General features: G+C 45.5%; 1 protein-coding gene across 1 annotated transcript in view; it reads right to left on the bottom strand.

Annotated features, from left to right (window-relative positions):
• LMF1 (lipase maturation factor 1) overlaps nt 1–27580 on the bottom strand; it is a 180337-nt gene that overhangs the window by 92889 nt on the left and 59868 nt on the right. Inside the window, exon 5 of the mRNA XM_051632446.1 lies at nt 15090–15155. Coding sequence (XP_051488406.1) covers nt 15090–15155 — 66 coding nt within the window. The remainder of the gene's footprint in view (nt 1–15089; nt 15156–27580) is intronic.

Here is a 27580-nt window from a genome sequence, read left to right on the forward strand (position 1 = left end):
CACCCCAAAAATCCCACCTCGCATCCTCACCGTCTGCAGCATCATCTCCCAGCTTCTCACCACACTGGCTGTAACAGACAGTCCTTTGTTCTTCCATGGAAGGGAGCACGTAACCTATCCTAACCCAAAGGGAACGATTTCTTCAGTGTACAGTGTAAATTGAACTAAAGTGCCAGAGAAACAGTCAGAAATTCCTGAGTGCTCTCCTAAAAACCCCCAGCCAGAACGGCTCCCGTTCAGGTGACATATAAGATTTCTTAGAAGAGGAAATATTAGAAATCTAGGAGAAGTCAGTAACATCTTAACCAGCAAATTAAACCCATACCATGCTTGATCTAGAGGCAACCATGCTAAAAAAAGCCCATATTATTGCCCAAAGAAAATATGCTCAGAGGGAGAGAGGCTGAAAGGTCTCAAGCCTGGCATGAGCCCCTCTGAGACTTGCTGGAGGCAACTCACATGGAATGAAACCTGGATTCATCCCTGTCAGACTAAATAGGAGACGGTGCCGAGCAAGGAGTAAAGTAAACACCCACCCCTGAGCTTCAGCTTCTCCCTCGGGCCCTTCAAGCCTTGCAGGGTCCCAACTCCTGCTTCCCAACCCTCTGTGCTGGGTTACTCTCCACTTATTCCAGCTAGGAAGAAGATTAAGAGCCAAAAATTAATATAGGGAACAGACACAAAGGCACTAAATGGGACAAAACTGGGGCTAAAACCCCCAAAAGCACCCAGGCTGCTAAACTGTCACCTTCAGAAGACCTTCAGAAGTAAAAAAACACATCAACCCACACACACAGATCTTTTCCAGAGTTTCTGACAGCAGCTCTGCCTTTTACCTGCAGCTGTCCCACAGATAAGAAAGCTTATAAACTGCAAATCTCAGAAGGACTTTCTAGTTGAGAAAGTTTGGCATCTAATGTCCTAACACACCACACGTGGCTTTCAGGTCTGCACAGCATTGCCCTCTGTCAGCCCTGGGAGCTCCCCTCCAGCCTGGCCCATCAGCTTGATAAACTCATTACAGTAATGAGGAAAATGATGGGCTGGATGCTAATGGCACTGCTGAGACTTACAGGAGTAATGGAACAATAGGGAGCACATCTCCAATATTTCAGCAGCTCACGAGCCCTGTTTGTTAACTACCCCTGGCCTTTACATCCCCCTGAGGTAATCAGCTAAAGCTTGTCTGCTGGTAGCACGGGTGGGTCATGTGTGTTGCTGCTGCAAACTTGGCACAGAGAACTGCAGAGGGGAGCTATAAAAAGCACTGTTAGATCCTGCTCCTGGTTAGGAAAATGTATGGCAGGAGCAACTTGATGAAAATTGCACACAAACACACACAGAGGAATACTAATGATCAAACGTTTTGCAGAGCAAAATGCATAAATGGAGAAAAATGGCTTTTTGAAGGCCTGTTTCTGGTTGCCTTTCTTAAAAAACTCCTGAAGGAAATTCTCAATGACAACAAATTCACAGACTATGGTGAAATTCAGACTAGCAGCTTAAAGAATTAAAGGATTGCCCTTCTAAAACTTTGTGTGTGCAGGCTTCTGGGAAAAAAAATGGGATTGACCTGCTGGAAATGCTCAGCACCTCTTACAAGCAGCATCCCAGCAGGATCTGGCCAAGAATGGTGAGCTCCAGGCCCCTCACAACTGCTCTGCTCTCCCAGCAAGGCCACTGAATGGGGACTGCTGATAAAAGGAAACATGTTTGGCAAAAGAACATCCCTTTAGGTGGGTCAGGAGTGAACTAGAGCACCCGGATGTGGAGAGGGGTCAGCTGCCATGCCTTGGAGGGTTTCAGGTGTTGTTTTTCCCCTAAGATACTACATCTCTCTTTGACAACCTCTGTAGGTCCTTCCCAAACATCTTCTCTGGGATTGAAGTTCGAACAAGAGCTGCTGGCAGAAGTTTCCTGAATGACAGCACCCAAATCCAAGGTCAGCACACAAGACCAGGGATGCTGGAACTCAGAGAGGCACCCTCATGTAAACTTTAATCTCAGCAAGTTACAAAAAAAGAGTCCTTTCTATATAATAAAACCAAAGTTCAATTAGGAAAGTCAGGTTTGACCGGCTTGGAGAAAACTACCCTTTGATAACTACATGCTACATTATCCTTTCACTTCTTTTGGCAGAGAAAACAGGTTCCTGCAGTTTTCTTTGGCTCCTGCTCTCTCCTGTCAATCCTTTGTGCACTCAGATAGTTCAGGTTCAATGTTCAAAAGGAGGAACAGGCTGTGAAATGTCCATCATCTCTGTTTACCAATAGAGCTGGTGAGCGAGGGCAAGGGAGACAGCCACAAACTGTTAGAGATCTCAGGATCTAACCACATTCATGGGGCTCTTGCTGTAAATGCTGGAAACCTCTTTATAGTGATTTTCAGCAATGCTAAAAATCATTAACAAATGACATAAAGAGTCACGAATCATTCCCAGCCTGTTCCTGCTCATGTTGGGTTTTAACATCTGTGCTGCTGTTCCCAGTCACCTGGCTGGGAGCAGAGCAGGACAGCTTTTCACATCATCTGCCAAACTTGGTATGGAAAGGCTGCTAAAATTGCAATTAACTCCTTGAATTAAAATATTTCACTTATTTGCCTCGGGGCCACGGGTAACACATTGAAGCAGATTTCCATTGTGGGCTGCTCGCAAACTGTTAATTGCAACTATTGCCTTCAGGACTTCCCAATCCTAGCTCATTTCACACAGAGTGTGGGCCACCTCCTGCGTGGGATACTATTTCTACTCCTTAGACAGATGACAGGAAATTTTCTCAAACAAGATGAAGGCTGTTGCAAGGCCCTTGAGCTACCAACAAACCTACGTGTTCTTTGTGGAAGCGATGCAAGTTAGACTAGTGGGTATTAAAGCCAACTCACATTTTATATTTCAATAAATGCTCTTAAATAGTATCATTTGCAGAGCAGAATTCACTTAGCTTCGGGAGTTGTGGGCTCATGTCTCCCCATGCTCTCCTCTTCCTGAGCAGAGATGGCCTGACATCCAGAAGTTAAAAAAAAACAACAGTAGAATAATAGAATCACAGGACAGTTTGGGTTGGGAGGGACCTTTAAAGATCATCTAGTCCAACTCCCCTGCATGGGCAGGGACATCTTTAGGTTGCTCAGAGCCCCATCCAATCTGACTTTGAATGTTTCCAGGGATGGAGCATCTACCACCTCTCTGAGTGTAAAAAAATAATAAAACCAGAAAAATATTTCTTCCTTATATCTATACTCCTAATGGGAAATGCAGGTGAAAAAGGGGTGCTGGTCCCAACTCACCAAGGCAGCCAATGGCTTGAAGTGCTGAGCCTGGGGGAAGAGAGGAACCAGCAGCAAGACTCCAGATTTTAACAGGTCGTTGAATGTGGTCATTGGACGTGGCTCTAAGAAGAAGGAAAAAAAGGTTCTCCCTGCTTGTCCTGCAGAGGTTTTGTCCAGTGCCCTCAGCAGCTGACAGGAAAGCCCAGCAGAGCTTCACTGGCTGCAGGGGCAAGGTGGGCACTCCTCCACCCCAGGCTGGGATGGTTGAACCCATGGATTGATTGCAGAGCCCGACAAGCTTGTGTTACATCCAAATGGATCCAACATGACAGCTCGAAATTCTATATTGTCTCAGTCTAATTGGACAGGATCCAGTTCAATTCTGTCAAATGTCTTGATTAATGCTAAGGCAATAAAACCCCTTTTAGCTATTGAGACGGCCAGGCTGAAAGGGAAGAGGAAGAACATGATCCCTGGAAAATACAGATAAGTGAATTCAGGAATATGAGTAGGACAAATGCCATTTTTAATAGAAATATTTCCAACAATTCACAATCCTTTTTTTACCTTGTAAATTGGTCAAGAGTAAAAGCTCCTAGTGAGCACCTTGGACAGTCAAAGCTTTTACCCTGGAATGTGGTATGACAGCAGTTATGAAAATGTTCTATTCCTTTGTCTCAAGTTATTCTGAGACAGACTAGAAAAAAACCTGCCACAAAACAACAACAAAAAACTTTGGTTACAAAATTGCTTAACTACAAATCCCAAGAAGTGGAAGAAATGGGTCTGAGTTGGAGATGGGAAGACTCTGAACCCTAGGAGGAGAAACCAGCGTCCCACACCTGACTCCACATGGGAAATTCATAGCTTAAATCAAATTAAAATACAGGAATGGTTGTCTTGCTTTAAACTGGTGGGGAAAAGCTCTGTACAGCCTTTATCTACATTTCATCACAAAAGTGGTTCTTTTTTATCACAGCACAAGTGGACTTGGACAGGAGATGATGGGATGATTCTACAGCTAAAAAAGGGCAGCAACTTCAAGTGCTTGAAAACATTGATCCTGCCACAAAGTTAATAGAATAAGACCAAAAAAAGGGGGTTTTACTGATCTGTTGAGTTTTTAGGGTTGAAAGAGCTAATCCACATTGAGTTGCCCTCCAAGTTTTTATGTATAATACATACCAAAAAAGATAAGCAAATTATATTACATTATACATAATTACAGAAGCTCCTAATTACATATCACAATTCCCAGGCAGTCCAGCAAATGCCGTGCTTTCCAGAGCAGCAATTCCTGAAGTGAATAGTAAATCAGCTTTTGCTTGCCACTGATTTGAAACTTTAACCTATAAATTAAATTAATAAGAGACAAAGGCTTCTTTTGTGCATTTGCAAGCCTGTAGGATTTTACAAATAATAGGACTGGAAAGTGATTTATATTCCAAGATTAAAGGTCAGTTTGGCGCACACGACTTTGGAGCAAAACACCCCAGCAGAGACTTGCTATTAACTCATTCATGGACCATTCTTATGCCTTATTTTTCTTTTTACAGAGCTCTGAGGGCTTGCTGGGAGCACTGGACTAGTTGCAAGACACACAAAAAAAAACTGTATTGGAGAAATAGGTGGAATTCTTCTTGATCTACAATAGGAAGGGGTACGTGGATGGGAATTTTATCAGGTTCTCAGCCCCCTGGTTACTGAAGTGATCTTACCTGTGTGCTGCCATTCCCAGCAAGTATATGCTCAACATGGAAAGCTTGAGAACACAGAATTGCAATGGGAAGGGTATAAATTAAATGCAAATAGAAGATATGCAAATGATTCAAACTTTAAGCAGCAAAGGGAAAAGCTCTGCTGTTCAGGAAATTCTGCCAATGGCTGGTCCTTCTCCTGGACAGACCAACATCTCTGTGGAGATAAAACTTCAAGCTGAGCTTAAAGCTTTTGGTGCATGTAATGATTAATACACCGTTAACCTGAGAACTGGAATAGTTCCTTATGATTATTCCCACTAGAAAATCCTAGTAAGAGAACAGAGGAGGAGAGACAGGCAAACACCCCTGGGAATGCAGCTTCTTCAACAGAACTTTGTCTCTGCTATTTTGTAAACAACAAATTCAATATTTTACTTATTAAATTAGGACAGACTTCTCTCTTATGTGAAAATTCATTAAGCAACTTATCACATTTAATAGTCAAAGAAAGAGATGAAACAGTAGCATGTTTTCATAATCAGATGAAAATGTAATCTCACCTCCAAAGAAAAAAGCACCAGCTTGTAAACCAACATCCTATTTGTTTAAATCCTATCTGCAATTAAAAGCATGCAGTTATTTTGCTTTCCCTGAAAAAGCAGATGGCAAGGATGTAGGCTGTTTTGTAGATAATTTAATTGTATTTTGGAGCTCTGTAGAGACCATTTTTCAGTTTATACGACACGAAATCCCAGTGTTCGAGTTTCAGTTTCACTTAGATTTCTGGACCGTTGAGAGCAAACATCATGGAAAAAAAAAAAAAAGAGCACTAAATGTTGGCAAACACTGACAGTTTGCATCATCCCAAAGATCTCCAAAGCAAGGGAACTGGAATGGTGGTCAAAGCCCCACAACCCAGGGTATGGTGGGAACGGATGAGGAGATCAACTCTTCCCTAGACTGCAGTTGGCACGTTGCTATCTAGGAGACCAGAAAAGAGAGTATTTTAAGTCCATGCATGCCACAAAGGATGTTCAAAAATTTGAGATACTTATTGCCACGGAGACTAGATTTGACCACTTGGGGTAGGCAGGGGTGGGCGCACCTGTTTGAGGGCTCTGGACAAGGTCTGAGCAAGTCCTAGGTTGGGTGTCAAGGCTGCCCCACCACAGCAGAGGGGCCAGGGCCGGGCAGCCTGGCCAGCATCCCTGCTGGATGGGCTTGTGCAGCCTGAAGGATCAAGATGCCATGATAGAAACAGAGCTACTCTCACCATACCAGAGAGGCCAACTGAGTAATTCTTGTCCATAAAGCAAGAGAGACAACAGACACGTTACTTGGAAAGACTGGAAAGCTCTTACATTTTCTTCTACTGTTTCCCCCTCTTGTTTCTGCCTTCCAGATAGCACTGAAATTTGTCATCTCTCTTCTCTTTGCAGATTTCTTAAAACACACCATTAACTAGCTCATAAATCCACAATTTAAATAATTATCGGAGCATTGCCTCTGTTATCTTCAAAGCTGACAAACCTCCTGGGTCCTGAACATTTCATCAGCAGGAGATTATTCCCCACAGCCCCTGGCAGGGGGAAGCGACAGGCTCCATCGTTCCTGGCCGCTGGAGAAGCTGGCCAGCCAGATTAAAGCCACCTACAGGGGCAGAGCATGGAGAGCTGATTCAGTGGCTGCAAATTGGGTTGTAAAGATTAATCTGATTAGGATTGAAAAAGACCAAATGGGCAGAGGGGGGAGGAAGAGCAAAGAGGAGAATATTTAAGGCAAGTGATGAGGGTCCTGGGTGGTCTCTAAACGAGTTTGAAACAGTGGGAGAGTGTAACGAAGAGACGAAATCCAATAGTTGTACAGGAAGCTTTCACCAGGCTTAAAACAAATCCTTAAGAAAAACAGAAAAGAATCCAGGAAGAGGAATTGTATTACTGCTGAAAACGGTATTGGCATATTCCCAATGCATTTACAGGCTGTGACTGACAGTTCTGCTGCTGATCCCAGCACTGGGGAGGGATAATGTCTTCCTACGCTTCAAAATCCTCAGAAGGCTTCACAACAGAAAGTTCCCTGAGGGCATTTCCACTAAATTTCTGCTAGTTCGTCCTGGCTTAATATTGCTGGAAATCAGGGGGAAGCTAGGGCAACTGGTGGGAAGTGGTGGGTGCCTCCAGTGGCAGCTGCCACTAACCTGCTTGGCTTACGCTGAGGTGAGACTGCCAGAGCTGCTCTCCTCACCTGGGATTGTTGCAATACAGTTGCTTCTGGTGAAAAAACTGACAGAAATAAAGCAGTTCTTGAACTTCAATAAAATCCCACAGCAAGGTGGGTGCTGTTCTGCCCATGGTCTGGGCTCTGGGAGGGATCACTTACTGCATCCTTACACCCCATCCCTCCAACTCCTGCCATCAGGTCCCTTTTGAAGCTATTTTGAAAGTTTCTCTCTCAGCACCTGCTTATTTCCAATTTACTTCAGTACTGTGTGGTTTCCTGAAGCTGGGCCAAAGATGCTGGGTCTGGTTTATGATGCTAATTTGCAGCTCTGCCTTTTATTTCAATATTTCTCTGACCAGACGCTCCTCCCCTTTCTCCTAAATTCACTACCAGGATCCTGACTAAGATGACAGCTGAACTGATGTTGACTTTGAGGTGGTTGGGAATCCACTTACCATTCGTCTGTCATGTTTGCTGTGCAGGGTAACACAAGCCAGACTCCTGGTCCAAACACTGGCTGACAGTAAACCTGCACTCTCCCAAGTGCAGGACTCTGGAAAGCAGTTCCCTGCCTGCCCTGCTTGGAATAAAGTATCACCCACTATGTCCCTGCAAGTAGGAGAAATCTGCTTTTGTTCTGCTTAAGTTTCAATGGTATTAATCACCCTTGCTCTTCTGGAGCGTGCTCTGACTGCACAAGACCCATATTCCTTTCCACTTTTCAAAACCCAGCACAACTGGGCATAAATGTCAGTATTTTTCATTATGTCTCCTAAAGCTGCAACTCCATAAGGATGGTTACACTTTGGAGAATTTATTGCTTTGCAGCTTTTGAGAGCTCAGGCCACATGTCCAGCAGCACTGATCATCTACAGCAGAGCCCACTGCCAATGCCCAAAGCCTGGAAAACTCAGTCTCCTTCCCAGAACTGCTTGACTGGAAGCTACATAGTCACAGAAGCTGCTTCTGCCAGTAAACCCAACCTGAGAAAACCTAGCAAGGTTATCTTGGCAAGCTGAGCACAACTTTTGCTACTAAAAGCATTTGCTCTCTCTCTAAGTGATGTGCACATTTAAATACTATTAGAACAACAGAGCCCAGCCCGAAGTTGGGAATAACAAATATTTCCAGCAAATTGCACTCAAAGATATTTTGCATCCAACACAGAGCACCTGGGATTCATCTGAAAACCTGTCTCAGATGGAGACCTTTTTGCAGGAGCCTGATACAAAATCCAGATACAGAATAATAAGCTTTTGATGTCGTGTTGACATTTATCTGCCAATATTATTGCTTCATGCACTTACCTTATGATGGATCTTGTTACTTAATTGATCACAGGCCAGGTCAGGAATTGGCCCTTCTTCCAGTGCTAGCACTGACATCATGCAAATCACCAAAAACCAGAAGAAAGCACCTAATCCTCAGCCTCAAACCCACACTAAGCAGCCCTTCGATATGTGCGAATGAGGACAACTGGTTTCTCAATTATGGCTCCAAAAGGGTCATTTTTCAAAACTTAAGACTAACTGGAAAAAAACAAACAACCCAAAACAAAAACCAAAGCTGAACCCAAGGGTGCTCTTCCTTCTGGTATCAGATGCCTTAAGTCAAAGAACAATTTACTTTTACAACAGGAGATGAAAACAACCTGCATTTACAATCCCCCACAGGCAGGTGGGTTTCTGCCTTGCTGTGTTTGTGGAGGACTCACCACCAGCAGCTTTGGCTTCTATGGGGCAAGTTGCCCAGTGAGGGCAGAGATGAATCACAACTCTCTTCTCTCATAATTTTATAAAAACACAGCTTTCAGAGTACAAATTTTCCTGTCTCCAGGAACGACAGGCTGTGAGCAACTCCAGGAACTCAGGACACATCTACCAAGTGCCATGGTCACTTCTTCAAACCCTCACAAAATGCTGAGGACAGGCAGTTGTCCTGGGTTTACAGCCACATGTCCAGGAGTGCTGAATGCACCCCAGGCCCTCCACGCCTGGAGGGCTTGACTCCCATGCCCTTTTCAAATGCTTTTGGAAAAAACCCTGTAGAATTTCCCCATGTCAAGGCTGCATCTTGTCCCTCCTTCAAACCTCAACCAATTCTGTGAGAAACCTTGTCTAATACCACACACACCAGGACCTGGCAGCAGCCATGACCTTGGTAACTGCTGTGACCTGGTAGCAAAATCCATCATCAAAAGTGGGCGAGTTCATGCCCTGTGCAGAGGAAGGAGCAGAGACACAAATTGCTCTGCATTCAGTGAAACAAACCCAGACCTTTCACACCAGCAAGGGAGGAAGGTGTTCACTGAAGGGCTCAGCCACACTGAGCCAGAAACACCAGGTGGGTTCTTTGGTTTCCCTTTGGTGGCTCTTGTACAGGGAAGATCTGTGCTTCCCCCAAAAGACACCTGTTTGGGAAAGCCCACTTCTTGAACCTGAGCTCTCACAGCCTGGACAGACTCAGGAGTTTCAAAGTGAAGCCACAGCTTGGGAATACATTTTATTTGCCTTAATAATTAATTATTGTGACCATTGATCCTTCCAGGATTCAACTACATTATTTCCAGAATGGAGAAAAACCTGTAAATGGCCAATAATTGTAAATTTAGAATGCTACATAAATATTTTATAATATTTTATTAAAAAGTAGATCTCCAAACCACATTGCATGGCACTCTAAAACTTGCTTTAAATGTTCTTGTTTTCTAATTCAGCACTCTCCCCCTCACATTAATTTGATTTTTAAAAAATATATTTTGAGCATGAGATCTGGTACCTGCTTCCCTGTTAGGAACAGTTTTGCTCCCAGCCACACAAATTGCTGGAATAAAGCCCATCCTGAGACATCAGGGATCATGAAAGCAGATAATTTGCTGATTTATCAAAAATAATTGCTAGAGATTATTTACTTTTTGTTTCCTAATAGGTTGGAAAAAGCTAGGTGAAAAGTCTAACAAGGTGAAGAGAAGTCTAACAGTGTAGAGAAGGGAGAAAAGAAATCAAGAGGCAGTTAAAGAGCAGTAGAGCTTCCTTCTCATCGTTATCAGCACAGCTATCAGTCAGCAAGCCCCTAATTAGGTACAAAAGACATTGTGCTCCCAGAGCTTCTCCAGGAATTGGAGGGCTGTTGTATGCCAGAAGCTGGAGCACTGACTGACAGCCTCTATTTAAGAAAAACAGTTACAGAATAATTAGTGACAATTTGTACAGATCAGAAGAAGTGACCTTTGTGGCTGCGCAGCATCTTACGTAAAGCACAAAGCTTTTCTCAGCAGCACTGACAAATTCAGAACTCACATGTGACTCTGTTAGTAAGTAGAGGCTGGTTCAGTAAAGTCCTTCAGACTCTCCTGCTTGGTGGCAACCAACCCACTCTGAGCCCCTACAGATAACCCCACTGTGGGAAAGCAAATCCTGGGTCTCACTTCCAATGCTGACAAAGATTTTGCTGCTTTGGGAGTGGGTTTTTCTTTTCCTTTTCCTTTATCCCTTTGTCTCATCTTTGTCTCAGTAGTAAGTTTGCCTTCCTAGCCTGGCTTTCTGCAGCAAGGAATGGACATCATTGAGAAACCCTTGGATAAAAGGTGTTCTCTTCCTAAGATCACTTAAACATAATTACGTTAAAATGCAGAGCTGTTCTAGTTGTGCAATGCAAGCTGTTCTAGTTGTGAGCAGAGGGGCCACACGCTTTTTGCCTGGTATGTGCCACTTCTGATGACCTTCACCCAGCACCAGCCTTGCTGAGAACAGGCTACGGGGACGTGAGGGACCCCCTGGATGTGTTTACCAGCTCCAGCAGTTTCAGCGCAAAGCTGGCAGAGGAGGAGGATGCTCAGTGGGGCTCCCCTCCATGCACTCGCCTCCCCGAGCAGCTGCTTCAGCAGCTGTTCCCACCAGTTGGTGGCTGAATTTTACAAGATATCTGTCTGTAATTAAAAAGCAACAATACTTTGGCAACCATTATAAAAATGCATCACTGGATTGCATCCCACAGGGAGGCCTCATGCACTGGAATACGGGGAGACGCAATAGATGTGACCACGTAGGACTTCCCCGTTCCTAAACCCCTAAGATTATCTGCTTAACTGCTCTGCCAAGACCACCACCAGCATCCAAAAATGCAGGCTCCATTTGGAGTGGTTGTGGGTCAGAAATTCTCCTCTCCTGCCTGTGCCACCCAAACCTGGCCTGTGCCAAGACATATGGTCACAAGGTGCTCTGTGGTGTAAGCGGGAAGGTGGGAGAGCTGCAGGGTTGGTGGGGAGATTTTAAAATACGGGTCTTGCACAAGAGGAGTTGCTCCATTTGGAGCATGTTAAAGCACTGTGCTTGTGCCAGCTGAGCAGCACACCCAGAATCAGCAGAGCCTGGGCCAGATAAACCTTGACACAGGAGGGAGTGGTGAGAGGCCCTTGGGGAGCAGGTTGGTGCTCCCCAGTCCTGTGCCTGGCTCACAGTCCTGGTACCAACAGACATCAGTTAGAAAGCTGCTCCAGCCCATGCTCCAGCAGTGTCCTGCAAGCTCCAGAAATGGCCTCAAGTGGCACAAAACCTTCCATAGCAGACTTCTTCATTGGTCCATATGGGAGCCTGGCTATGGGAGGGAGCTGTTGCCCTCTGCAGGGGGGAAGGATGCCCTCAGAAGCAAGCAGGGACAGGGAGGGGACATGCTCAGCCAAGTCTGCCAGCTGACACAGGCAGGGAATGGAAGCTGCTCCATCTCACCCAAAGGGCAGGATGCCACCAAACGCTGTGGGATCCCTGCCATGTGCTCCAGTGGAAGCAGAGATCTAGCTCCAGCCTGCAAACCACTGCACACATATTTGTAAACCATTGTGTACACAGCAGATAAATGCTTAATAATCATGATGACAAACAGACCTAAAACCCAGAAGCAGCTTCCCTCTGCATGGACTGCATCAGGAACAGGTTCCACTGAGCAAAAGCCTCTCTTTTCTTAGGGGAAAAAAGCCATCTAACCACAGCTGGCAGGGAACCAACAGCAAACCCAACCAATAAATAAAGCCCATGGCATGTTGGACCCCAGGACTTCACCTGCCAATCACCACCCTGGCATGTCCATGTTCACAGGCAAATGCAGACACTGCTGCATGTGAATCTCCAGGGCACAGGCATCAGGAGCCCTGACCACACCAAGGTACAAACATACACACACACCTTAGAGCCTCTGGCCACATTAGCAAAGAAACTAAACAGAGGGAGGTTAAACTCCCTGTTTACAGTGTCTGGCCAAGCTGGGGTCAGAGCTTGGGGCTCCTGACACCCAGAGGCACAATTAAACCATCAAGTGTTTCTACCCTCATCCCAGACTCCAGGTAGTTTCCAAGTTGGCATATGGTGGTGTAGCAAAGTCTTCTCATCTCCATCAGCATCTGCCTTACTGGAGCCCATCTACTCCTCAGGGATGAGAGGAGAGTTAGGCTGGTAGGAAAATACCTTTCCTATGCAAACCATGCATTCTGCTACTTCCCTCTCCAAATTACACAGTGTCACAGATCGTAAGCCCTCTAAACAGAGAGTCTTCAGTTGAGGAACAGGCCTCCATAAAGGCTGGGATTAAGGCCCTGCACATTAGAAAGGAAAGAGGGAGGAAAAATATGCTCCATTTAATTACCCAAGCCATAACAACATTTTACTATTTTACACACGATTCCTGACAAAAGTGGAAATGTTATTTTCCACGAGCATAGCTGCTGGTTCCACTGCAAATAAATAGTCCAGGGTGCTCACCACATGAGAGATGGAAGCCATGTGTTTCCATTAATGCTCTTGGCAGAGAAGCCCATGTAGATTTTGGACTGGAGATCAGGACTGGAACAGGAGAGCTGGGGTGGCCAACATACATCACAGCAGACTACATTTGGCCCAGGTCCATTTACGAGCTGGTCCAATACCCAGTTTGATCATCCTAATTATGAGCAGATTCCCAGCTCCCTCCCCCCCTTGCAGAGGTATCTTCAGCTTCACCCTTCTCTACCCCTCTCCAGCTGGTTGAAACCAGCAGGTGAATTGCAGTCCTTTGTTATTGCTGGGAGACAAAGTTTGGCCTCTTTCATTTTCCTTTTATTGCAGCTTCTTTTGTGTGGATTAAAATAATTGATATTGATAATATGATCTGCCCCCTGCCCCTGTTCCCAATTACTTGCACAGGCTGGGGATCCAGCATTATGGATATGACAGAAATGGTCTTAATTAGCCTTCTGGGCTACAGAACTCGTTCTGGTTTTGATTTGAAGTATTTGGGATTACGTAGCTGACTGTTGTGGGCTGGGGTCACTGGCAGAGCCAGCCAGGGGGTTCTGGGGGCTCCCTTGGAGGCAGCTTTTCCCCCACGGCTGCTGGGAGCCTGGCAGCACATGGAGCAGAGCCCTCATTCTGCCAGGCAAAAAGGAAGGGCAATTCATCACAGCCACCTTTGTGTTTGGGATTAAGAACGACAGCACTGAAGGGTCTTTGCATCCCAAGTTTTACTCAGAATGGGGCAGGAGGCTGATGGTCCAACAGAGTTAACTGAGCAGCAGCCTTGGTTAAAGGTCACCCTTGCATTCAGCAGGTGAAACCCCATTCAAAGTAAATGATAAGAACAACAGAAAAAAGGAGCATTAAAGCTGAAAAGGCAGATACAGCTTTCTAGACCTGCAAAATTCCAGTTGGCAACATGCAACCAGTTAACTCAGTCACAGAAGCAAAAACCAAAGGAGTCCTGGGAGCACCTGGGAAGTCCATTTCTGGATTTTATTTTTTTTTCCTGTTTTGGGGAGAGGAATTGCAGCCCTGTAACAGGACTGGTACTGCAGTCTTTGGCACTCATATGCAATTCTTGTCACACAGCAGTGGACAGGCAGAGGTCCTGTACACCATCCCTGTCCCCACTGCTCACTGTGCCTACCCTGCTACAAGGAGCTCACAGGCAACACCTTGGCACACGTTCTGCAGGCCAGGGGAGTCAGGCTCTGCCAGCTTTAACCGGAATGGGGAAATGGTTTCCAGACATGACGAAGGTCCGCTGAGAATGTCACCCCCAAGGTAGATCTCCAGGGGTTGAGAGCTCAGGCTGCCTGAAAATTACTGTGTGGCTGAGGCACAAAGAGGTACCAGGTCTGAGCAGCACAGGATGAGCCCCAGGCTGAGCCTTGGCAACCTCGTGCCAACAGAAGTGCTGCTCACCCGCTCCTTACACTGACAGGGATTAGAGACCAGAGGTGTTCAAATGCACTGTGCCATTTTCACTGGCTGTGATGTTACTCTGGAGAAGGGAATATTGCTTCAGCACCATCTCCTTCATTAAACCAGGGCCACTCGCCCAACAGCATCACTATACACAGCAACTTTTTTCACACTGTTTACACAAAATGCACATGCAAAAACATAAGTATGAAAAGAGAGGAAACTGAGCTCCCTCTCTCTGTAATCAAAGGGGAGACAAGACTCAGAGCCAGAATCCAAACCACAGCTCATAATCAGAGTGCAATGTAATCACTGAAACAGATGTCAAAGAGATAAAACCGTATAATTCTGAATTGCCAGCGATTAGTGCTCAGCATCTTAGAAGGCACCGAGATGCTCCACTTCCGTCTGCACACATCTGCCTTTTGGAAGCATACACAGAAAGCACCCAGCACAGTGCTAGGGAAAAGGCCTTTCACTCTGATGGTGAGGGGGGCGAAGGGGAGAAACTGGTCTTTTAGGACTGTGGTTGGGAAAAACAGCATCACTGAGCTGGCGCAGGGATGTTGGCTGCGCTGCCAGAGGGAGAAGGCTACGATAAGAAAGAAAACATGGAGAGGTGCCTGGCAGGAGAGAAATGGTGGGAGAATATTTTTCTAGCAAAGTGAAGCAGCCACAAGAAATCAGTTTTAATGTGGAGATTGCTCACCTCATAGTGATAATCCATGCAAGTTAACTCTCTCCAGCAGCGATCTCCTCGAATTTTAATCAGCCCCTTGGGGAAAAAAAAAAAGAAGACAAAAGCACCGTCACAAATATTTTATTTTACTTTATCTTGCACATGAAAGTATTATCTCAAGATTTTAAACTACAGAAGCACAGAGGCTGGAATGACCCCCCCGGAGACCCACCACATCTGCATCCCAGGCCCAGTCATTGTCTCCAAGGGAACATAACACAACGAGAGCTCCAACATGACTCCTTCCACTGCCTGTTTACTGAAAATTTGACACAGAATCTTTCTGTCTTTCTGGAATATGCCACATCACTTACAGGGTGGTGGAAGGTGGGTCTCTGCAGACTGGCTGAGCAGCCCAGTGCTCCCAGTCCTGACTTCCAGCACTGCTGGGTACAACCCAGGGAGGCACTGAGCATGGAGAAGCTGTAGGAAAAGGCTGAAAACCAGGCTCTGCTGCTGGGACATCTCTGTGGAACAGACTGAAAAGTTCCTTGCAGATCTAAACACGGCCGTGTTCACATTTTAAAACCCAGACCCAGTTCTCTCCCTCTGACAAAGCCACCTCTGCTGCCTATAGAAAAGGAAATAGAGACTCAGACTGGGATGGGACCCTGAAGCCTCCCCAGCCCTGAGCAGGATCCAGAGATGCAATCAAAGTAATTAGAGAAACAAAAGAGGAGAAGGGGAAGGAAGCTGACAGATCTAAACACAGATGAATGCTCTAATGACAGGTCTGCTCCACCTTAGGTTAGAGGTTGGCAATGAAATAAGCAGGTATCAGAGGTTGCTGTGCATTGATATTTCAGGGCAACAAGAGGGTGAAATTTCCAAATCAGTGGGTCCATTCCAGGGCTGGCAGTAATATTGGGATTAAATTTCTTTGCCTCAGTGATGAAGAGTCAAAAGGAATCAGTCGTCCACAGCAGGAAGGACACCTGGCCAGGGATGAGCCTGCTAGCAGGAAGCCTTGCAATCAAGCTGTGCCAGCCTGAAGGTATGCAGGTTCAGCCTGATGGCTTTGATGTATGGGGAAAGGTCCCTGATTAGGATCACAATATCCCAAATTGAGGAAAGCTTCACTAGTCAAAAGGCTGAACCAGCTCTATCATCTGCATACAATTAGGGGGTAGTTGCCTACCTCTGACATTGCCCCTAATTATAATGTTCCTGCCTTCCTCAGCAGAAAAACAGAGGGGAGGGAGTTTCTGTAAGGACTCATTGCAGGCTACACCAGCAGCATCCTGAGCTTCCCTGAGTTTGCAGCAGGGGAGGTTTTCAAGCAGAGTCCAGTGACCTTTCTGTGCTCAAACCTGAGAGCTCAGAGGAGGAGATCCCTACAGCACGTTCTGATCTATTGTTCTAATCCAAATCACTTAAAACTCTGCACTTGCAGCATTAACCAAAGTTTAGCAGGTCTGGGGCTCAAGAAAAATCCCAAATTCCAGGAACTTAAAGATTTTCCAAAAAAACCTGCCCAGACCTAATGAGTAAATATGCAGAAAGATCCAGTTCCCAAGGCTGTATGGGAGGCTGTACGAGGTCTGAAAGCCCAGGGCTGTTGAGCTTGGAGAAGGGAGGACAGAGTCTGCTAAGTCCTGACTGACACAGAAGGGGTCACCTGGGAATGATCACTGACCCTTTCTCCTGCCATAATCTGATGGAAGGCACGGGGAGCTGGTTTAGAACTGAACCAAAGATCTACTTTTCAATAGAGCAAATAATTTACTTTATGGGAGCCGGAAGTACAAATGGGTTCAAAAGAAATTAGAGACATTGCCAGGCTCAGGGTGACTTCTGAACACATCCTCCTTCCAGGAAAGTCCCTAAACCACTTGACTGCCAGGAGCTGCCACCAAAAGATCGCTTTATATTCCTTCCCCAGCATCTGCTAATGGCTGCAATTAGAGACAACATAAAAAGTTAGTTGGACCTTGGGCTTAACCAAACATAGACTTTCTTAAGCAAAGATCCACAAAAGCAGTAACAAGCTTACTTGGCAGGTAAATTACTAGGAAATAAGCTTCTTTCATGGTCTGAGCCTTAAGGATACCAGATGAAGTTTAGACATGTATGTCTTTGTGACCCCACTAGTGTGCAGTAGAGCTATTTGCAGCCTTAAATTATACCTGTTGTCAGGCACCTTGCTGAGCTGAAGCAGATTTCACCCATCTGCTGTTCCAGATAAGTTTTTTATTTATTTTTTTCCTTAGTAATAAAAAAATGAAATCTTTTTTCATTCCAGTACTAGCTGATGAGGACAGTAAACAGAAACTATTAAACAATTTCAAAATCCATTAATCCAGACAATTTACATCCAGTAATTTTTAGCCTAGAATTAACCTGGAAAACCCTACAGATTTAAGGCAGTAAAAGCCCAAACTCCTCATGGCACATCTCACAGCACAGGATGAAACTGCCCCCCTGGACAGGGCCATTTGTACACAATATCATCCTGTGGCCAACAAAGAAAACACCAGATAAGGCAGCAGGGTCCCCATGAGCTCTTGGCAGCAACTACGAGCTGCAGGAAAATCATCACCTGATGGAGGCAAATAGTAGAGACTCAATGGAGCAAATCAACGCCATGGGAACCAGCAAGGAGGAACAAGGAGATGATGTAAGGGCTAATTGGTATTTTACAGAAGTGATTGATAAGGAAGATAGCAATAAGGCAAAGGTTGCTATGGTGTGTGATGGTGCTCTGCACAACCAAGGACCAGGACCAAGGAACAGAGCAAGGAAGGGTACCAAAGCAGCCAGGTGCCCATTCTGTCCCCAGTGGGTGGGCAGCCTGTACCATGCTGGTGCCCAGCACGTCCCCCATGGCCTTCAGACCCATAAAACTCCCCGAGAACTACAGTGAGGTCTGAGCACTGGCCCACCCAGCTGCCTCCAGAGGGAAGAGGCACCTTCAGACCTCAGACATGCTGTCATCTCATGCAATTTGCAATGGGAACAGCTGAAGTTGGCTCCACACACGGCTGAGATGGTTCCACACTGGGAGCTCAGACCTAGAACTACCCTGGCCTGGAAGGTATCCATCTCATCCCCATGATGAAGGGGACACCCCCCACCCAGCAACCACACCACCACCAAAAAAGCCCTGAGCAGAGCTGGTCCATAAAGGCACAGAGCAGAGTAACACGGTCCAAGAGGGAACACGAGGTGGGTACCAAGGGCTGCTCTGCGGGTTAGCTCCCGCAGATCCCATCTCTCTCTTCCCCATCACTCTGCGAGGGCTGGGGCAGCAGAGGCAGGGACAAGACAGACTTGCTGTCAACAGTCAGGGCTTCATCTCCGACCCCCCCGAATCATGCACAGCTTGCTCTGCCCCTCCAACCTTTTCTAAGATTACAGGATGCATTGATAGCATCTCACAGGATGTGCCGCAGCCGGCAGCGCTGTCAGTGGCAGGACAGCCGCTAGGAAAGGCTCTGTGCAAGAATGCTGGAATATTAAAAAAGGACAGCTATCTTGATGACCTTCCCTCCTGCCTTGCCCAAGCTGTTATCAAACTCTATTATGCAGCAGGGATAATTAAAACAAGTATATGATAGAAAAGCACCACATTGAAAATCAAAAATCTTTCCTGCGATGAGTCACTAAGGGAGTTAATCACATTTTGTTTACTATAAAGCTTTCAAACAGGAAAGTCACTTCAAGCTCTTAACATAAAATCTGTTTTTCAGCATAGAAAACTCCCACTCTCATAATCAGGACGTGTATCAAAATCTTCTTTCCCCTGCTGCTGTCTTCAAGTCCACTTCCACTCCCACACTGGTATGTGAGTTTTCCACTTTTCAGATTAAGCTGGACCAAGAAATAAGAGCGTGTAGTGCACAAAAACCTGCCTGCTCTGCAGCCTCATCTGCTGAGGAGGAGCATGGAAGAGGATAAGACCTGGTGGCTGTGGGGAGCTGTGGATCCCTGGGTATGGACACATCCAGGACAAGCTCTGACACACCTTACTGCTCTGTGCTCAGGTGGACTCCTGTTTTTACACACACTCCTCTAATTCTTTGCCTTCTGCTGACAGTTTTGGAAGTCAGCTCCTGTTCTTTGGAAGATGCAAACTTAGTTTGAGAAAGGGTGTCCAGGTCCAAGTGAGCAGAAGAGGACGGAAGTGGGGGTCCCCACATCTGCTGGATTCCTCAGTCTGCTAACAATTCCCAATCCATTTTCAAGACTTTTCTGTGTGTATGAAACTGGTGCAACCTCCACATCTGCAGCAGATTATGCTGCCATACCACAGATCAAAGCCCACAGAAAAACCCCCATCCCCTGCTTGCAGACAAGCAGAGGCCAGTGCATCTCGGATGTACTTCAACTGTCCTCTCTTTGGACGAGGAAAGGACCTGCAAGGGACCAGAAGGAAGCCAGAGAAAACATGCATGGGACAACCCCGTGAGGCTGCAGCAGACCTGGAAGACCCTCCCCTCACTTGGACATAAGCTACAAACATCTTGCAAGGGGTATTTTGGGGGCAAATATTAAGTAGAGTTTAAGAGGTAAAAAATATGCATAAATTAGATGGAAAACAAGGAAAGACAATTTAGAAACACTTTGGAGAGCAGGGCTCGCAACCCTGAGATGACATTTCTAACTGCTCCTGTCCTGCAGTGCACAGCAGTCAGGTCTCACCTCCAGCCACCTCCTGGTAGCTCACGCAGGAGGAAAGGAGGGAAAGGCACCAGCCCCTCTCTAGGTTCCACTGCCACGCAGCTTTTAGTTTTAAACACGTGATTGAAACCAAGCTCCACAGATCAGCCTTAGGTGGAACAAACTTAAGGACAAACCTGGTGTTTTGCTGTGTTAAGGCTGTGTCAGGAAGCAACACCCAATTTACAGGAAAACCAGGATGGAGATGTTTTAACAAAGGACTTTTTCGTTACTTTTGGGGAGCGTTAAGAGCACAATCTGCCTGATACCTTCAAAGTCCAAGAACATATAATGTCATTTAGAACATCAAGGTCCCTTCCAGCCCAAACCATTCTATGATTCAGCAGCTACCACAAACCTGTTGTACCAGCCTCCAGTTTTATCATTCTTTATCTCACCTGTACATCTCTCTAGTTTTTGTAAAGGATAAGTTCAAGGCTCAGGAAGAATATTTTAAAAAGCAACACCTGCAGAGCCCTCTTCATATTTTCAAGTGCTTGGTGTTCTCCATGACAAGCCTGGTCTCCTTCCAGCCCTCCCAATTTTAGTCTGTCCCTCTGGTGTTCAAGCATCTCTAGGTACCACATGTTTTCTGATACATCAGAATTGACTTGTTAGCTCAGTGCTAATTAATGCTGTCCCCAGTCTGATGGCCTCCTCTGCCAGCTCCAGCTACTGCTGTTGAAAGAAGTTGTTTTCATTTATATATATATTTTTCTGTTATTCCAGCTTGGAATAATGCTCCTAATATTGTCGTGTGGCAACGCAATCATTTGGGAAACATGGAAAAGATGCACTAGAGGAAGCTCAGTGCACTAACTTTTTTTCTAAATTCCAAAATTATTAAAAAAAAAAAAGGAAAAAAACTTCAAGTTTACAAATTTAGGAAGTTTACTCCTAGTTTTGAGCTAGCAGAGCATTAGCAAAATACATGAATCCTGCATTTATTTTGACATAAAGATTGAAAACTAATGGGCAGGAAATAGTAATTTTTTTAAACATTTTTTAATTTTCCCCTTCTATGATCCACTCTAATCATTAGATACAACTGAAAAGTGTGTGTATGTGTTGGGGAGGGACAGGGAAATGGCTTTTCAAGTTTTCTCTTCCCCATGATGAAGGCAAAGGCATGCTCACATCCCCAGGAAAAAAACCAAGCACCCCCAGGAAGACCAGCTCTGTTTGCATGTGGGGGGTGGGCAAAGGGACTTTCAAAGCCTTGCATATCAGAAGGGAAAGGTATTCAGCAATACAAATTAAATATAAGCTAAGGGGAAGGAAACAGGTGGCTAAGTGAACCAGCAATTGCCCTTTCACCTCTGTGGCCTTGCTTTGAATCTAGCTCTAACCAGAATTATTAAATTCATACTGATGGGATGGTAGCTACAAAGGGTTTGATCATTCTGGCCGAGCTCGTGGCAGCCAGACTGTGCAGACCAGCCCCTGCCAGGAATAAGGAAGCCTGGCCTGGGGAAGGGGAAAGTTGAGATCTTTGTCATATTAATTTACAGCTGACTGCAGCTCCAGGCCATTCTGCACACTAAGAAATCTCCTCACGCTGCTGTCTGCATGAGAACTATAAAATGTTCACTCTGGATTGAATTAGCATCCCAGAATGAAATATGTGCTCAATACCTTCTCCCCTGCTAAGTTTGCTCCCTTTAGGGCATGGCTGAGGAGTACAGGGGAGGCTGGAGATGAGGCACCTGCTTGGACTTCGGAAACACCGACCTCCAGGGCTCCCAGGCTCTCACAATGAAGGTGCATTAAACTCAGCAGCATTTTTCACAGGGCAAGGAAAATCACGTTTAGGACTCCCTTTTTTTTTTTTTTTTTTTTTTAATGGTATTCAATAAAATGCCTGGTTTGAATCACCAGAGCTGCTCTGCTGTCCTCTCTCAGCCCCCGTGAGCCTTCCTCCACCAGCCCTGCCTCCGTGCATTCCCCTCATGTACAAACAGCATTTCCCAACCTCAGCCCTGGGTGACTTTTGTCACTCTACTCTCATTTTATTCGTTGGCTACAGATAAGATATTGGTTGTGTGGAACAAGACCCTATTTTGCCTCCAGCATCATCATTAACTCTGACTGTTACTACAGTTTTAAAGGAAAGATGCTCACACAGTCACTTGGGCAGATCCACAAGCAAACCAGAGGGGAAAAAAAAATAAATTTTATATATATATATATATTTTATATATATATATATATTTTTTTCCCAGCCAATTCTTGGCAAAACCCACATTGCAAAAATTCATCCTCCTGCCTGCCTGCTGCAGGGCTCAACCCAGCCAGCAAAGCACCCAACCAGTCCGGTTTATAACTTAGTTGATTTGCTGAAAACCAGCTATTTATGACTAATAAATTCTCTTTCAAATGCAGTAGATTGTTGAATACATTTGCAAGGTTTGCCAACTGGCGGCCAGGGACTTCAGGGGTGGAAATCAAAATCACCCCTTCACTCCTGCTGAATCAATCCCAGTCTCACTTGGTTGGGTAACCTCACATGCCCCCTTTCTCTCCCCATCATTGAAAGAGTATCCAACAAAAGCGATTTCAGGGGAAATTAAGCCATAGAGAGCAAGTTTACCAACAGCTTTCGATTGCTGCATTTCATGAGTTTGATTAAATCATGGCAGAGATCCCAAATCCAAGGCCATGGAACGTGGTGGCACAGGGAATGTAATGAGACTGGAAAGCAGAACCAAGAGGGATGTGAGCTGTGCAGCTGTGTCCTCCAAATGCTCCTCAATCCTCAGGTGTAGGGTACTGAAATCTGAATTTGCAGCGTGGCACTTTCTCAAATCAAAGAGAGGATGAATGTGTGAAGGGAATGGGTCCCTGCTTTCCTACTGCATGTTTTCAGTGAGAGGAGAATATCTGGACACTGCTCCTTTTTATTGTCTCATGCCTAGCTCTTGCCATCAGGATTAAGCAGAACACTGAGCTGTGAGGGCTGCCTGGTCCCTCCCACCCCTGGAAGAGGCTACATAGGTGAAACCTCACCCTGGGTGCCCAGGACCTGCCCTAGACCTTCTAGATCCACAGAAGGCTCAGAGCATGGGAACCACATGGGTCTGTCCCAGGAGAGTTGGGGAGGACCCCTTCTACCTTGCCCACATCCCAGCCACCATGGACAATGAGAACCACAGAAACCCATCTCCAGTCTCTCCTCAGAGTGCTTTACCCACTGCGCAATCCAAGGCTGCCATCCCACCTGGATGCAGCTCAGCCACCCCAATGGAGATATGGGGGAACAACCTGAGGGGAAGGTCTTTGTGGGTCTCAGTGGCACCTCCAGCTTCCCCAGGTCTCCTCCTAAGCGCTCATCCTGTCTTTGCCCTACACAGATGGGCACCAGTAACACCTTTGCCCTCCAGCTTCACTTCATGCTTCTCTTTCCTTTCTTCCTGCATTCACTCTCCTTTCAACTGCCTTTCTGATTAGCTGATCCCCTTCTAATTAAAGCTGCTTATGTCCAAAAAAAACCTACAACATTGCTCTAGCTCCCTTTCCTCCCCCTGGAGTCCATCAGTCCCACTTGCATCCCTGAGCCCCTTCCCAAAAGATCAAGCCCAGCCACAAATACCCATTCAGGAGCCACCACGGACGCACCCGCACAAATTCCGTATGGATTTTACACTTGGTGTAAGGAACAAAACATCCCCAAAGGAAGGAAAACTCTTCCCTTATTTACTCGATGCCAACAAACATGATTCATGGACCCGGGGGTGATCCACCACCCGTGGCCTCGGACTGGAGCAGGATCCTGTCTGCACACCCCGAGCCAGGCTGGGAGGGAGGGAAGGGCTGGACTGACTCCCCCACACCAAGTCCTTCCTTTTCAGCCCAGGCAGGTTGCTCTGCCCAACTGTACCCGTCAGGCTGCTGCACTCTGGTGATTCAAAATGAAAAAAAAAAAGAGCCTAAATAATTAAAATGTCATTCAAGCTCTAAGCCGATATGAGTCACTGTTACAAAAAATATCTTTAAAATTCTTTCAGGAGTGGGGGATAATTATATTCCTCCCTATCTATTGATTTTTCTCTACAATGCAGATGTCAGATTTTCCACGGGTTTTTTCTTTTTTTTTTTTCTCTTTTTTTTTTCTTCTTCTTTTTTTTCTTTTTCTTTTTTCCCCTGGAGTGAGTGTCAAGGAGGAACAAAGCACTCTTTGAGACTTTTTCAGCCCAAAATTAATTCTGAAAAAAATGGTACAGACAGGCCAATAGCACGGGAAGCTGAGAAAAGCCTGGTGACTCAGGCTCTGTCTGCAAAACCCCTATTGATCCCAGCTCTGGAGAGAAGGGTGGGGTAGGGGGCACCAGCATTATACATTTAAAGCCAATTTAAAGACCTTCTTTTTGTGTCTCCGCAATACAAAAAGATAGGTAAATAAGAAAAAAAAGTAAATCTTAATGACAGGCAATCCTAAAGTCTAGATTTTAATTTTTCTCACAATGTGGACAGGAAACACTCCCAAAGAAAATCCCAAATGGTGCCTTCCCGCTCTCAGCCACCCACCAGCCTCAGACATCCCCAGAAAAAGGGGTTTCAACATCTTCCGAAAGCCAAATATATACCGGTGTATTTTGAAGACAAACCAGCTGTCATTGAGACCTCAAGTTCAAGGAAAAGGAAGGATCTTTACAAAGTTAAAATTAAAAAGTCGCTCAAGGGCTGCAGGAGAGGGCTGTGAGGGGCCGGAGGGCTGGGCTGCTCCCGCCTCACACCGACCCTGGCACTCAAACCTGAGGGACCAGACATGATGTCTTTAGACCACAACAGAAATACTAAAGCACTTCAAGTTTTCCTGCTCACATGCACCAGGCCACCCAGCCTGCTCACCTGCTCCAGCTTGTTTGTGCATTTGAAAGGATGAATCTTGAATAGCTTCTGGATTTTACTGCTGCCTCAATAATGAGTATCATGCTCAAAAGCTGCACTCACCAGGGGAAGGGTGCTTGGTGGGTGTGACACTACAGCAGCAAACATAGCTAGTGCCACAGTCCTTAAAAACTGCCTCTGAGCTCCACAACATTGTTTTATGCCTTTTTTTTTTCCAATACAGATCATAGCAGAACAATATTTCATTCCCAAGGCCAGCAAGGGCTCTAGCTTTTCGAAAATTCAATACATTTTCTATGGTCCTTTTCTGCCTCAAGGCTCATGTTATGGCCATCAACATTGTTTCCATAGTTGTAAATATTTGCATAATTCATGAGCCCAAATCTGCAGAGTGCTCTGGCACAGGGTTTGCCATGAATTGTGCTGATGGCAGAGGCTGGATTTGGGCCAGACCTACCCAAACTCTCCACGTGAAGCCCCATCTCCCACCAGGTTCCAGCTCTGCAGTGCAGAAGGATGAGCTGCACGGTGGGTGTTGCACAGGGGTGTCTTATTCCTTTCTTCTGGAAATGCCACACAGGAAAGATGTGATGCAGGTATTAGGCTTTTTGGAAACTTTTGTCTACAATGCTGACAGTAGCAAACTAAAGGCTTTAAGAAGAGCTGTACCTGATGTTCATACAAAGCTCTCATTAAATGAGCACACAGTAATTCAGTTCTCCTGCTTCTTCAATTGAAAGAGAGAAATAATGGGCTAGAATACCCCTGCCTTAGCCAGGGAATGACAAGCTTATGCTCACCAGATGACACTGCTGTTTAAACAGCTTTCTCCTCTGCCTGCTGCATCATTTCAGAGCCCTCAGTCAGTCCCCTTCATATTCAAGCCTTTGCCAAGAGGATGTGACTTCTCCATCATCCCGAGAATGTTACTTCTGGACGAATATAAGCAGGTTATAAAACAAGGCTTGAGATTCTGAGGTCGTTGTAACAACCCAAGCTCAGGTGAACAAACCCTACCTGCCTCACAGGACAACTCCTACCTCCCAGAAGAGGTGAACACCTCAATGCTGCTGCAACGGACACAGGTTTGTCCAGGATGAAAGCTGGAGGCACCAAACACAACTGCAAAGCACCTCAACTCCACACCTGGAAAACACTTTTCAGAAGTCATCGGTGTTGATTTTTGGTTTGCTTGTTGCTGTTTTCCCCCCCAGCTGTCAGAAAGACCCTTTGAGAAGCCACCATGACTGCACCAGCATCTGATTGACTTTGAAGCCAGCGCTGCAAGGAGTGGGTGAAAGGGATTTTGAGAAGTCCTTGGCATCAGCAGCTCCCTGCCTTTTACAGCCACCGAAGGAACAACAAGTCTTCCTGCCAAGGGCTATTACTAGACAAATGGAGAGAGATCAGAGGCACAAAGGAGGTTGCTAAGGAGTCAAGTGTGGGATCCCTGCAGAGAGGAGGAGGGCTGCAGCTGGGACGGCAAAGGTCAGAACATTGCAGACATCATTTTCCAAAAATTCCCATGAAGCCCCGGCGCGGGAGTCGGGAGCCTGGCCCCGCCGCGCTCGCCTATGAATAATGAGAAAGCCATAAAAGAAAGCTCCCTTTCTTCCCTCCTACCCACGCTAATGTAATAAAACAAATTAGAATAATTATTCTCAATTTCAGAGCCATAATGCCCAGGATCAGGGCACGCTTGTCACCGAAATGACAACTACATCCGTTTGATTCTTCTTTTTACATTTACAGAGATTGCCTACATTCCAACTTTTACTTCATTACATCTAATGCAATTTTACTCCAGGCATCCAGATTCTGTTTGCTTCAAAGTCTTCATGATTTTTGCCAGAAAGTTCATCTCCCTTATTAGCTAATCACATCCCCACCCTTTCCAGTAACCTTTAAAATGCCACCCACGTTATGACACTTTCAACAGAATCCAAGCAAAAACAAAACAAGAAAAATGAAGTTTCACGTGACCCACTAGCTTCTAAAATAATTTGCTGGAGTTGGGCAAAATAAGCATTTTTTTCTAATAGTAAAGAAAATTAAAAATAATTTAAAAGACATTAAATATCTAGTGATGTACAAGTAATCTGGAAATAACTGATCCTTCCTCTGTGAACACACATCTCTGTGTGAAAGATGGGCAACATCTTCCAGGAAACAATGGTGAAAACTTAGTGGAAGAATTTATTGCTAATTTTTATAAATATTTTTGCATTATTTCTTTCCCAAGACTACCACTTTAAATGATCTTTTTTTTTTCTCCTGTAAAAGAGGGAATATATCTTTCCTGTAGACTTGAAACACCAGAGGATTTAAATTATTTTTCTAAGTCTGCCTGCCAAAAAATGCTCTCAGGCTGCTTCATTCTGCAGTGGCTTCTTCCAAGGATGTACTTGAACAGCTTGGAGAGGCAGAGCTCAGACTTGGGGAGGGGGGGAAACAGGTCAGTCTGTAATTCAGACTTGGGGAGGGGGGGAAACAGGTCAGTCTGTAATTCAGAAAGGGAAATCTGGAAAGTGAAAAAAAAAAAATAAAGAGAAATTCTGTTTACAAGAAGTAAACCAAGGGGAGGGACTGCCAGGTCACAAAATGCAGCTTGAAAAAGATGCACTTGAGTTTCCCTCTGGACCTTCAGCACAATGCACCCTGCAAAAGGAGGAGTGAGGGAGCAACCCCTGGAAAGAGCTCTCCAATAGATGAAGGTAAAGAGGAGAAGAAACCCTCTTTCCTGGGTGACCCCGGGCTCCTGGTGGGCAACCAGCCTTGAGTAGGGTCCCTGCAACAGCTTTAAGGGCATCACACAAGGAAGATGTCAAGGACACTGCACACACAGAAGATGATTACAATATTATTGTGTAAAAATATATATTATTATGTTATTACAAAACACACATATGAAAGGAACTAATTCTTGAGGCAAACATGAGGCTTAGGCTTAAGCT

This window comes from Apus apus, chromosome 14 (genome assembly GCF_020740795.1).
Source record: "Apus apus isolate bApuApu2 chromosome 14, bApuApu2.pri.cur, whole genome shotgun sequence".
In the NCBI taxonomy this organism is placed as follows: Eukaryota; Metazoa; Chordata; class Aves; order Apodiformes; family Apodidae; genus Apus; species Apus apus.